The sequence below is a fragment of the Juglans regia genome, chromosome 16 (assembly GCF_001411555.2).
Source record: "Juglans regia cultivar Chandler chromosome 16, Walnut 2.0, whole genome shotgun sequence".
Lineage (NCBI taxonomy): Eukaryota > Viridiplantae > Streptophyta > Magnoliopsida > Fagales > Juglandaceae > Juglans > Juglans regia.
Window position 1 is genome coordinate 26800075 of NC_049916.1, and position 13938 is coordinate 26814012.

The 13938-nt window shown below is 36.0% G+C and overlaps 1 protein-coding gene and 1 long non-coding RNA gene across 3 annotated transcripts; both read right to left on the minus strand.

The window, feature by feature from the left end:
- Positions 1 to 715: 715 nt before the first annotated feature.
- Positions 716 to 5256, minus strand: LOC109003237. The gene is made up of 3 exons (XR_001998109.2): positions 5133 to 5256; positions 4595 to 4705; positions 716 to 881 (listed from the first exon to the last, which is right to left on the minus strand). It is a non-coding gene; the product is annotated as an uncharacterized LOC109003237 (long non-coding RNA).
- A 1631-nt stretch (positions 5257 to 6887) lies between these two features.
- LOC109003245 lies at positions 6888 to 13938 on the minus strand. 2 transcript variants are annotated; one of them, XM_018981303.2, is made up of 7 exons: positions 13663 to 13937; positions 13340 to 13519; positions 11902 to 13258; positions 11667 to 11829; positions 9260 to 9423; positions 7978 to 8236; positions 6888 to 7359 (listed from the first exon to the last, which is right to left on the minus strand). In XM_018981303.2, exons 1-7 carry the CDS (start codon positions 13733 to 13735, stop codon positions 7252 to 7254), a joined length of 2304 nt encoding a protein of 767 aa, XP_018836848.2. In that variant the 5' UTR covers positions 13736 to 13937; the 3' UTR covers positions 6888 to 7251. The 2 variants fall into 2 exon arrangements, with proteins under 2 accessions (XP_018836848.2, XP_018836847.2); XM_018981302.2 differs by having other exon boundaries at positions 11902 to 13519; positions 13663 to 13938.

The following is a 13938-nucleotide window of genomic DNA, read 5'->3' on the forward strand; positions in this document are numbered from 1 at the left end:
GAATAAAAAAAATAGGGTTCCAAAGTCAAAAATTGGCTCACACCCATTTCTCACCAAGGGGAAGCCGCTTAAAGCAGTTTTAGTATAGTATGATAAATAGACTGTAAGCCTGCGACAAAAAATCACAGTGAATCGATGTGTGCTGCATCTTGTTTGTTTGGACTGGCTGTAGTAAACTTCCACGACCATTTTGTCTTGATCATCGATTAGAGAAAGCGAAAACATAGGAACGTAACAACCAGAGGATGTGTCGATATGCCGATATAGGACCTTCACTGTCTGTGGAGGTGCGTGTGGTTCACGTGCCACTCTTTTGATCAGTTTTTTTCAATTGTCCGATAGATTGGCGGCTAGAGAGACTCTTGGCCAATAGGTGGTGGTCGTAGGAGGCCGATAGACAGTAGATCCACGCACTTTTACATTAGATAAATTCATCTTCGTCATCTCTGAAAAATTTAAAAAAAAAAATCTCCATTTTTTCCCACTTTCTATTCAATTAAAACATTGTTTTCAATATCCTGCATCGAATGGGAAAATCTTAGAGAGTATAGGGTAAGTTTTCTATCCCTTTGTTACATTAGTTTTCAAGGGAAAAAAAAAGGTTACTTTGTTAACTTGTTTACTGTTTTAGAGTTTTCAATGCGGTTTAATGCAATAATTTTTCGTGAAAATATTTTGTTTCCTCACTGCTTAAGGAATGACATCTTCAAAATTTGCAAAGAACTTTTTTCCATCACAATCATTGACACATCTCTACCAATCAAGAAATGATATCAAAATCAAATACATTCATGATTTATTTCTCTTCGCAAGCATAGGGTGGCTGTGCTGAAGCCATTCAAGCTTTCTCTTCGTCTTGTGCTGCCACCGATCCTTCAATTCTACAAAAAATCAAAATGCCAAGGGAAATATAGTTCAGGGGCATTATTAAATAGAGGAGGTTTGAATCAAGATGCCAAGGGACATAAAATTCAGGAGCATTTATAAGGAGCCATTTTTGCTGTGAACGAAGCCTATACTATTGAATGAACAAGGAAAAAAAAGGCAGACTGATGCGAGGATAAATAGCTTATCGAGATGATTGATGCAAGAAGGATATACACTAACATAGACAACAAAGGCTATCTAACAAATGATATCCAAAACATGAAATCAAACCCATCTATGCTGGGCCACAAAAGTTCGACTATATATTATGACTTGCAGTCAATTCATCAAAAATATGGTGCTTCTGCAAACCATTTTTCATTATTTGTTATCTGTCGGCAGCATTTTTCTATCTGCACTGGCAATGGTATCTTCTTGAAAAACTTGTCTCTCGGCCATCACAGGCAGACTAGTAACATATCTATGCATCTGCCATTTAAGATCCACAACATATGCCTAAGATTTTGACACAAGAACCTATAGTAACATTCAGTATATGGCAATGCAAGTAGAAATGCTTCCTGAGCTATGAGACCTAAGAGAGAAGGCATTGTTAGCTGGCATTAGAGATGCATCTAGGGGCCTGTGAAACAGTAGGTGTGCTATAGAGCAATCTATGGGGTTCGTACCAGTTTCCATATTCACACATCCATTACACCTGAATAGGACAATTATTAAAAGCACAACAAACTTGATAAAGATTGAAGTATAATCTTAGCTCAAATTCAGCAACAAGAAGAAACAACGAGGCAGATAAGCATCAATTTATGAGAGAGAGAAAATTGAGATAAGAGCACTGAAGGCTCTGCTCCTTTGTTTTGAAGCAGTATCCGGTTTAAGAGTGAACTTCAATCAGAGATGGTGTCAATTGGAAGAGTTCTCTATTTACGACAGCTGACCAATACGCTGGGGTGTAAGATAGCTTCACTTCCTATGACTTACCTGGGCCTTCGGTTGGGGGCTCCTTCGAGAGCATCCTCTTTATGGGACAGAGTGATTGAGAAAGTAGAGCGGAGACTGACAGGATGGAAAAAAATGTATTTGTCAAAAGGTGGTAGGACTACTTTGATTAAAAGTATCTTATCTAACATACCAACATATTTTCTATCATTGTTCCCTGTACCTGCAAGTGTAACGTTTCGAATTGAGAAACTCCAACGAAATTTCTTGTGAATTAGAGTGGGGGAGGAGTTCAAGTTTCACTTAATCAAGTGGGAGACGATATGCCGCCCAATTTCTAATTGTGGATTGGGCAATAGAAATATGAGGATCTTCAATCGGGTGTTACTTGGCAAATAGTTGTGGAGATATCATAAGAAACCAGAAACCCTATGGAAGTTAGTGATTGAGAGCAAATATGGAGGCCTATGGGGGAGTTGGTGCACTAAAGAAGTAAAAGGGGCGCATGGAGTGAGATTATGAAAACACATTAGAAGAGGATGAGAGGTCTTGAATCGACACACTAGACTTCAGTTGGACGAAGGCTCTAGGATTAAATTCTAGAGAGATATTTGGTGCGGTAATAGTACTTTACAAGAGGTATTTCCTTTCACTTTTTCCATTTTGCAAGTGATAAAAATGTATCAGTGGCGAAAGTCATGGAGATATCAGGGGGCAAATCCATTAGAACATCATTTTTAGTAGGGCGGCACAAGATTGGGAAATGAGCAACTTTGCAGATTTTTACAGCCTTTTGTACTCCATAAAATCAAGCAATCAACAGGAAGATGTATTGTGGTTGATATCCGCTGGTAAATGGGTATTCTTGGTTCACTCCTTTTATAAGGCTCTCACACAAGAACCCAAGAACCCAAAATTCAGTTCCGTGGAGGAGGCTTTGGAGACATAAGGAGCCCCCCAAAACAGATTTTTTGTGTGGACAACCTCATTGGGAAATATTCTCACAACAGACAACCTGAGGAAACGAAGGGTAATCATTATCGATTGGTGTTGTATGAGTAGAGAATGGGGCCAGTCTGTAAATCATCTTCTACTACATTGTGAGATAACTAAGGTATTATGAAATGAGGTGTTCAGTAGATTAAACTTGGCTTGGGTTATGCCAAAGACGGTGGTGGCAGTGCTGGCCAACTGGACAAATTTAAGAGGCGTACAACAGATTAAAGTTGTTTGGAAGATGATCTCTATATGCATTATGTGGTGTTTGTGGCATATGCACAATGACCGGACGTTTGAAGACAAGAAGAGATCATTGGAGGAGCTTAAAGATTTATTTTTTAGAACACTACGTACTTGGGCCATTGTTGTTGATTTGAATGGCATGGACCTACATGATTTTCTTATCTATAATGCACCTACCTAACCTAGTATGACAACCCACAAGCACGAATCCACAAGCACAATTGAACTCTTTTTGGCCAAGTCTTACAAGTTAGGGAATAAGATAAAAGAAATCCGCACACATTAAACTCTATGCTGATATTATTCTAAATCTCATAAGTTCTATAGATTAAGGCCTGGTTTGATTACCAAGATGAGATGAGCATCTCATATAATTATTACAATTTTTTCAAACTCTCACACAAAATATAATAAACAATTTAACTTTTTCAAATCTCAAAATAAAAATTATATTAAAAAATTATATTATAACAATATTTTTTTCAACTTTTAACTTTTAACTTTTATCTCATCTCATCTCAATAACCAAACAAGACCTAAGAAATTAATTCTGCAATATGATAAGCCATTTACTTGAAGCATTTTTTTTTTTTTTTTTGGGGGGGGGGGGGGAATGGTAAGAGGATCGATCTTAAATTTAAACAATTAGGTAATAAATAAAAAATGACCCCATGAAAAGTCAATTCCTGTTGAAGACGATATCAAATCAAAAATTTGATTTGATTAATATCTTGATTTGATTACAATGATTTGTAATAATAAAAATGTAGCCCTCAAGTCTTTGTCCCTCTTTCTCTCTTCTCCATCTCATTTTTTATTATATTTTATTTTATTTTCCTTCCTAGTGTCAAAGCCAAGCTCGATCTTGTGGACTATTTCTTTTAAAATTTTTCAGCTAGCTTTACCTCTCACAAAAATCTTCATCTGTTGTGAGCATTGTTTGAAGCCCCAAACCCATTTTTGGCCTTTCAATTTTGGTCACATAGTTGACCAAGGCCATATTTAGTTCATTGTCGAATCAATCTTTTGGCCTATTGTTAGCCTTTTGTTGGCTTTGACCCATTATTGGTCACAAATCCATATTTGATGTTCCGCCCAGTAGTCACTTCATCATCAATGTCACTTTTATCATCTCATCGACGATCAATCAACGAATATGAATGCTATACTCAAATTTCAAACTCAAGATTTTAAAATTCTTCACTTTAAATTTGAGGGAGTTGTTGAAGATAATATCAAATCAATAATTTGAATTGATTACGTAATTATCAAATCAAGATATTTGATTTTCGAAAATATTTACCTGGTCCCATCTCCATGTACTTTTATCTACTTTCTATTCCAACGCAATTGAGAATAACAAATATGTAGCTCTCACAATCTCTCTCTCTCCTTTTATCTACTCCATTTTTTTTTTCTATTATATTATATTTTCTATCAATTCCATTTACAAAGAAAAGTTCATAGCAGACAATAAACTCTTAGAAAATGGAATTAATCTAAATAAGTATAAATATATACTAACCTCACACATGTACAAGTCTGACATTCCTCCAGATTCTCTATCCACCACCCGAGACAAGTGCAGTTGATTCATATGATGTTATGTTTCTGGTGAAGTTTCTCTCCCCCAAAACTACTTTCCGAAGTAAAAAACAAAGAAAGGTAACATAAGCGGTGATTTGCAATCACGTTGTAAAACCAATAGCACTGGTGTCGGTTGAGTAGAAAATAAATGGCAGTGGAATAAATGAGGAAGAAAAAAACTCAAACTAATTGAGCAAGTAGTCATACTACTAGAATCAATTGGCCTTCTATTTTTCTCTATACCATACGTGTGTGCAGTGTGTGCACACACAGTATTTGGAGTAACAGTCTGGACATTAGCAATGAAAACTCAAAAAAAAAAAAGAGCATCATTTCCATTTCCAATATTTTCCCAGTAATCAACAGAATCACCAAATTCAAGCATGCACAAACCAATAAAAGAAAAAAAGTAACTAGAAGCAGACAGTTTGGAGCCATCGGAAACAAATCAGCAACGGTCTCCGAACAAAACTCACCTAGAAACCAAAAATTTCCGGCAGAACGAAAGCTTCAGAGAGACAAACAGTTGAAAGAAAAACTCGGACAAGAGCAAATTCGGCCCTCTGGTCGGACTTCTTGGAGCTTCCTCTCTTGCAAGAGCTCCCGGGCAATAAAAGAACGGAAATTGGTTTGTTAAGATTAGGAAAATATGATTTTTAATTTATAGGTAATTAAAAAAAGGGCCGACACGTGGAGATGAAATCGAAATGGCGTTGAGATCCGATCAGTTTCGATGAAGTGATTAGTCCACGTGCCTTTTGTGTGACACGCGGGCCAGGGACCAATCCTCCGTGTTGCGGGCGGGGGAGGGAATATTATAATAATATATTAATTCCTTCATTTTTATCGTTTATATATTTTTTATTTAATAATTAAAAAATAATTTTTAATATATTGATATATTTTTTTATTTTTTAAATATATTTAAAAAATAAATTTATATTAGACCACACGTCCAATTATCATTACTGCAGCAAAATTACTTATTATTATTATTATTATTATTATTATACATGAGACACGTCATCAGGGGTTGCTTTGGTACTTGTAGTTTTTTTTTTAGCAAGTTACTACTATTTATATTAAAGACTAAAACCCGAGTACATATAGTTTAGATATCAGTATAATAATTATACAAATAAGAGGAGAGAGTCTTTTTTACTATGAAAATTCAGTAAGGAGGAAGATATTTGGATTAAGGGATATTTTTCATAGACTTGCGTTGCAGTTACCCATTGCGTCAGATCGTGAGCGCATTGATTTTAAGACCGACAAATTTTCTTAAATTTCCAAGTTTCGAAAGAGAAGAGGTTGTTTTTTATATCCTTGATGATTGGGCTTGTGATCCGATCATTTTCATTTGTTGAACTAGAAATTGCTGCTATTGTGGTGTTTGAGTCGCCTTCTAGGATAATTTTTGTCATCCCCAATCTCTTTGATTCGGATATTGCCCAAGGTAGCCATTGATTCACCAAGATTTGAGCTCACACTACAAATATAGTCTGTGATTGCAAATATGGTTTCACCAGAATCGTTAACTGCCGCATCAAATTTAATGAGAAAAAAACCAGTTGGGTGATTCTCCACCTTCGTTGACTTTGCTATTTTGTGTGTTAGTTGTTCTTTGCTATTTTGTGTTTATTTTATTTTATATACGTCTTTTGTATACCTGTAAAAATATAGCAAGCACATACAAAGTGTGTAATTTATTATTTTATATATTTTAAAAAGTGTAATTACTGATATTTTTTAAAAAATAGTGAGTGAAACTTGCATACCTATAAATTATTTCCCTTAAAAAAATGTCATACAGTAAGAAAAATGATAATGAAGAAATATAATGTTTGAGGAAGAGCATATCTAATATTCATCCTGAATTTTATCATTTTAAAGTATATTTTACATAAATTTATATGTCGACCAGTTCCTTTACTACCGTTCCTGTTCCGCCCTTTGCAGTTTGTAGCAGCCATTAACAGCCAACTCCACCACTGAAGGTGGGGGAGGTTCAGCCCACCATAAAACTGCCTATTTGATCAATGATCATGGTTCCTCACCCATTCACATTAGGAGTTTTCTAGTTCAAGAGGACATAGACAAAGACATAGATCATGCACTCACATGTATGAGATGGGCAAATCAAATCAAGTCAAGTTAATGGTGTGGTATATGTCTTTTACACTGGTCACCTGCCTGCAAGTAACATTTTTCTGATTGATATTAAGGGACTATTGAGAAAGCATCCATCTTATATTTGTATAGCAACAGCGACCGAATCCTAACATCTTATACAGTACAAATAATACAGTGGAACTTCCAAAATAAACAGAGCAGAAATATCCAAAACATAGATCAACAACACAACAGAATAATAGTACATGGTCCAGGATTATACTGGAAGCAAAATTGCCTACTCAGCTGAGCGCACAGGATATTTTGTGCAGTCCTGACAAGAGGAACTCTTGGCCTGGTTACCAGCATCAAATTTTACAGGCTAATTTTTCTATAGATATATTGGAATGGGAGTGGAAGAGCTAACAAGCTACTGATGACATAGAACAACAGTAATTCAAATGGTAAATTTGAGAATGTACATCACTTCTTCAAAAGCTTCTGAGAGAAAATCTTCTTAGAATATGGACTGTTGCGTGAAATTGCTTTGTGGGACTCGATTACTTCAACCAGTAAGTTGTGGATAGGACCCTGGTAAGAAAAATATTAGGACATTAGTGAAGGTTAACATGATCAGAGATTCTTAGTTATGGCTACTAAGACTTCTAGAAGCACCATTCCTCTGATATCCATGCATGAAAAAAGAATAATAGGAATTATTGATGAATAACTCCAATTTCTTTAGATGAGCTGGCAATATCAAACCAACCCTTTTTAATGGGCTAATGGAATTTCTCTTTCCTTTCAGACAAAAAGCAATCAAACTATACTTGTTCCATGATAACCTATTCATCTCTCTTGTAACTTCATTATGCCATCGACTTAGACCTCGTTTGTTTTCAGAAAATATCTCATCTCATCATTACAACTTTTCCAACTTCCAATACAAAATAAAATAAACAATTCAACTTTTTCAAATCCCAAAACAAAAATAATATTAAAAAATATATTTTATCAATACTTTATTCAACTTTTTAACTTTCATCTCATCTCTGAAAACAAACAAGCCCTTAGTGTTTGATTTCTTTAATGTTAGTATTAGTTCTCTGAGTCGCATAGACCACATGTTTTAGGTTTGATGCTGTGTGTAAAGGACAGGGGACCCTGGTGTGTTTACAATAAGAGATCACAGGGATTTGATTCCAATACCTCAGAAACACGAAGAGCTGTTTGAACAACATAGTTCGCATGGGGATGCTGAAGCAACTGTTCAAAGTGAGAAACGGAGAGTAATTCATGAATGATTTTTGATTGACTTTCATCATTAAATACATCAAGGCATTTTTCAACCACATGGCTGCTGAACTTCTGCGATGAGAGGTGCACATAGTTCCCTTCAAATTGAGAGGACAACTTTGATGCAGCTGAAGGAATTCTTAGCTCCAAGATAAACTGAACAACATAATTTCTACGGGAAAAAAAAAAAACAAAATATGAACAAGAGGCTTCAAGAAAATTAGTATTTTCTAAAATAAAGGAAAGAACAAAAAATAGGCAAAAGAAGAAAGGGTAGACCCAAAAAAGCATTAAAACGTTCAAGAGTTTGGACAACATTACATATATATATATATATATATATATATATATTCATATGAATACATTTAAAAAAGGCATTCGAAGTGGTGGAATGCCCTCCTAAGCTGAAGAGAGAGCTTCTGCATCTCTGTCCAAGAGATACGATTCAGTATCTGAATCTGAAAGAATGAAGAGGCGGCTACTTCCCCCGCCCTGAGTGGTAGACAAGGTCCTTTGTTACAATATTCAATTAAAAGACCAAATTATCATACAAGCTCATTTACTTGCAAACACAGTTTCACCAGGAAAAGGTAAAAGACTGGAAGGGGAGAAAAAAAATGCAGGCAAGGGTGTTGTAAGCCAATTTATGAACCCTGGAGTTCAGCTTTTCATTAGCCTTTACAGCTATACGATCCCCCCATATGCATGTCCAAGGAGACGTTCAAGGACATAAATGGACCTCATAGGGATAATTGTTTTTCAATACATTGGCATATGGTTGGCCAATTTATTACAATAATAACACCAAGAAGACAATGATCATGACTAAAAACAAATAGGGTTTGGGTTGAAAGACTATAAAGAATAATAAGGGGTTATACATTTTCAGTAATTGTACTAAAGCTGAGTCATCACCAGTAGGCTTAGTAGGAGGCATGGGCTAGATGCAAAAGATCCTAGGTTTGAAATCCAAACAGATATTTCTAGTGTGCTTGTTGACCAACTTTCCAATTCTCAGAAAACTTGACCACCCAAAGTGTAACTTTAAATTGATCGAATTATTGTGAACTGAATCAGCATGGGTCAAAGTTTTGGTACTGAGAAAAAACAATAAAGAAGCATCTTTTGATTTGTTGATATCAGGGCAAGTCCTCCTTAATATCATTGTTAGTAAAAATATTTTTGAATTGATTACCCATACGCATCTTGAGCCAGCAGAAGTCCATTGGCCGAAATTTCTGCAACCAAGTTTTCTTGAAGTTCCCCAGTCGAATGGCTGATGCATCGTTGCAAAACACAACATCCATGTTGATGAGTTCCAAGGTCAACACAATGCCTTGCAGCAGCAACAAATATAAACTGCCAAATATAGACATGAAAGGGAAGTGTAAACTATAATGAGAAAATTTGACATAAAAATGAACAGAAATTGCAAAAACCAAAAATTGATTATTAACACTTTGTGTTCTTTTTATATAAGTTGTAACAAGGGGAGGAGGAGAGTGTGGCTCTAAACACGATCATAAGTACATCTTATTAGCATCTAGAAGGCGATTTTTTCAGTCACGGAACAAATTAATGCCTTCTGATTCATGCACTTACAATCAATTAGAACACCAACTTAACTGCAATAAATGCCTCAATCTAGGATCGAGGATTACAAGCAATTACCATTTCTAATCGCACACAAAATAAAATCACTATGAGATATGAACTACTACTGACTGTTATCAGGCAGTTGCACTTAAGCTGTGGTAGAATTGTCAATTCCATTTTTCATGTTGATGCTATCATTTTATGTTGAAACTAAATTCCCACCATCATCTACTGGGTGCACGGAGGGAGTGCCCTGACTATATGTATTAAAGAAGCTTCCTGAGACTTTTATGGAAAAAAAATCATCATGCAAGGAATATGCAGCGTTAAACACTAACAAAAAAAATTGTGGTGTTAAACTAACTGTATATAAGTCATATGACCCCAAAAGGCAATACCACTTCTAGTCAAGTATATATGTTCATATAAATTTAAGAACCTCAGCGAATTTGTACGAAACCATTACCATGTTTAGGATAATATCATGTAAACACTGGCAAAAAGGCAATACCACTTCTAGTCAACTACCTAGTTACCATGCTCTTTTCATGGTAACTAGGTAGTTCTGATTAAAAAATGCACCTCTAGCGGTGAATGGCAATTTATCCTCAAACAACATGTGGCCTGATTGTATCACTGATAAGTGACTGTACTGCTTGCAGTTAAAGATGCTACAAACAATCAAACAATTAGTAAGCGATCCATACTCAATATAAGCTGAATTAATTATCTTTTTGCCAAATTAAGTTAGAATAGAAGCATTTATAAGACAGCAATGTAGTGGATTATCAAAATCCATTCAGATATTTGTGTGTGTGTGTGGTGTGCTCAATTGGAATATTTTGCTGCACTTGCCAAAATCTGATGATTTAAACATGTCGAATGTTATAAGAGCAGAGGAGTAGCTAGTAACTTCTTTTAATTTTGTAGACTGTTGTACATTTGTTTCCCTATCAATAATTAACCCCATCAATAGTTGTTATCAGTTGCAGAGATTAATTTTGCATCAGAAGAAAACACCATCCGTGCTGCATATTTTTTGCAAGTTTAGAGCATCATAAACAGAAACTAAAAATAATCAAGAGGTCTTGCAAGATTATTTCATTACAAGATAAGAGCAAATCTTGTTTTGAGAATCACTTTTTTTTTTAGATTATTCACAAACAAAAGGTGAAAGTGCACTGTCTTACAGGAATGCAGTATGCTATAATTAAGTCAGGAATGCCACATTTAGGTTGGAGGAAAACACTTCAGGGTAGAGAGCATATTTGGCTTATATAGTTGAATCTAACAAAAAATGGGATCAGTTTTTAATTTGTTCCTCCAAATTAAAAGTTAGCACCAATGTTCATTTATATATTTATTAAGTCGATATAGAAACGATATTACCAAAAAATTTCCTGATTCAAAAGAGGAATCGACACCAAAGCTTAAAATATTTGGAAAAATAATGCTCAACCTACTAACAAGTAGAGTGAGACTAAACTTTCCAAGCAAAATCGGACGTCAAAAGCATTAAGTACATTTACTCCACATCCATTCTGAAATAAGAAGATCAACATTAACACACAATATGGCAGCAGAGATTCAATGCTATTGAATTCAAAACAATTTGGGCAATAATAAAAAAATGGTCACACAAAAATTGTAAACAGGTGTAGTATGCATGTCCTAACCAAGTTGATATGACAAAATTGGATGTTTGTAAGGGAAAGAGAGTAAATCCGATGGTAAGGGAATCATGATTTAATAGTTGAAAGGTGTGCATGATGATTAATGATCATCTCACTCCAAAAATTCATCAACAACTTTGCATATATGGACAAATCAGGCATACAACAGCATATAAATTCTTTTTTTTTTATCAGTAAAAGATAGATGTTATATATATTAATGAAGTAGACATAGCAACAGCATATAAATTCATGGCCAACAAGGTGGATTACACATATGTTTAGGATAATATCATGTAAACACTGGCAATTTAAGAAGATAAAACTCTTCACCTTGTTATTTTCAATGCTAAGGCATTGCAAGCATCGCTGGACCACATGGTTTCCATTCAGGTCCTTGACAAGAGCAAGAAACCCCGGTTCAAGGGCTGATATAACCAGTGAAATCTCAAGGCTGGTTTTGAGAGTCTCGATCAGCTTCTGTACTACGCGAGTGCTGACAGAAATAAAAATGTTAATAAAGCAGACAAATAAAGTCATATGAATACATATTATGTTCACAACTTACCCATGAGGGTCTAAAGAGATTCTGACAAGCTGCCCTGGTTCTTCAGTTACCATGAGCAGTATCTGCTTTCTCTGTTCTTCATTACAAACATCCAACAACTTCTGCAAAAGGTAATTCCCAAATGGATTCATCATAAGTTCAGCAACATGGTTTACAATCTCGTTAAATACTATTTGCACATCTTTTGGTGTACCCCCATCAAAAATCCTTTGTAAAAAACGACAACCATGCTGATCCTTTGCTAGTAGATATATGTACCCTTGGGCTTCAGCCAAGGAGTTATAACTAGGTGGTTGAGAGAATGGGCAATATATCCTTGCACTCCGAGTAGTATCACAAATTACTGCACTGTGATGCCAGCTATCTAGATATGACCTTCCTACACGCTTGCTCACTCCAATTTCATGCGAGGCATCCCTAATCTGACCCCTTGAACAATCAAATCCCATGTTGACTTGATGATTTAAAGCTTCACCTTGAATAATGAAGCTCTCCTCACTAGTAAGAGACTCAAGATCTACTTGTGGGATGCTAAGGTTTGAGGATGCCATAGTCCTACAATTGGAAAAGGGCAGGCCAAAAAGTAGCATGTTTTTAACACTCATGTGAGGCCTTGGATTCGCCAATGGAAGGGAATTGGGCAGAGTTGGTACACCTGCTTCTTCATTCAAATTCATCCCGTCTTGTCTTGCACAGAAAGGAGACCCAACCATTGGCAGTCCACTCAAAGAAGTAGGGAGATTTGAAACAGAACTCCCCCGTAGGAAATAGTTATCTGTCTGCTCTTTTGTTTTTGGCCTTGGGAAATTTGTCGAGCTATTGCAGTAGCCAAAATCAGGAAAATAATTACCAGGGTGTCTGGGCGACAATCTTGACCCCGATGAATTACCCATTTCATATTCCGGCTGCAATCCTGAAAATGCCAAACCCTCAAAACTTGTAGCACGTGATGGAACGGGGGATTGAAATCCCACATAATCAGAAGATCCTCTCCTGAGATTATCACAGTTCTCATATTCATCAATATTGATTTTATTACTCCCACTGAAGAAACAATCACCAGAGAGAAGCCTGTCCCTGTCTACCAAGAAGTGTCTCGAATTTGAAAAATCCTCTTTTCCATTGCCAATATACACTTTACTAAGATTTCTACAAAGATTCACTTCATCAATCAAACTCCTGCTGGTCTTCATTTTAACAGATGAATCGGGTATTTTAGAATCCAAGCATAATCCATCTGGGTAATGGGAAATTACAGAAGGCAAATGGGGTTTAAGCTCTTCTATTGGAGGCGGGGTAGGTGATCCGTTGTCAGAGAGAGGATTCCCACCAGAGTACAATGTTGAGGAAGAGCCATCTGAATGCAAAGACAACCCACTTACAGGAGAGGATGCACATGAATGCTTATAATGACATGACGGGTTATCATCATACATACCATACATGCCATGAGTTCTCTGACTTATAAATGGTCCATGACCACGGTCGACACGATGAGTACTATTATGTTGATGATGCAGATGATGATGATGGATATTGTGTGATGTTGCATGAGGGATCTCCCCCAACAACATTTCAAGCTCTTCATCAGTCTTCATCATTTTCGCCAATCTCTCCTCTTTCAAATATCAAACAAACAAGAAGAGAAAAATATGAACAAACGTAGCAATAATGTGACCACAAACTAATCAATCCCCGGAATCAGAAAACCCACATCATATATTGATTCACATAGGCTAAAAAACAAATATAAGAGATTACCACTTTCTATCGTCTGGTTTATGCTCAGAATTTGAAATGAATGTGGTTTTTGTTTGTGATGATGTGAGAGCATTTCAATCGCATTTCATTCCGGTAAAAATCATCTTGTTTGGATTCTGGGTTTTCTTTGCGAGGAGTTGGTGAAGCATGCAAAGATTGAAGGATTTCACATACGGTTACTGAGGGACCGTACATATACACACACTCCCAGTACGGTCTCTCACGCCATTAAAGCCGAAGAGCAAGAGACGGCCTATGGCCATCGATAGAAATATA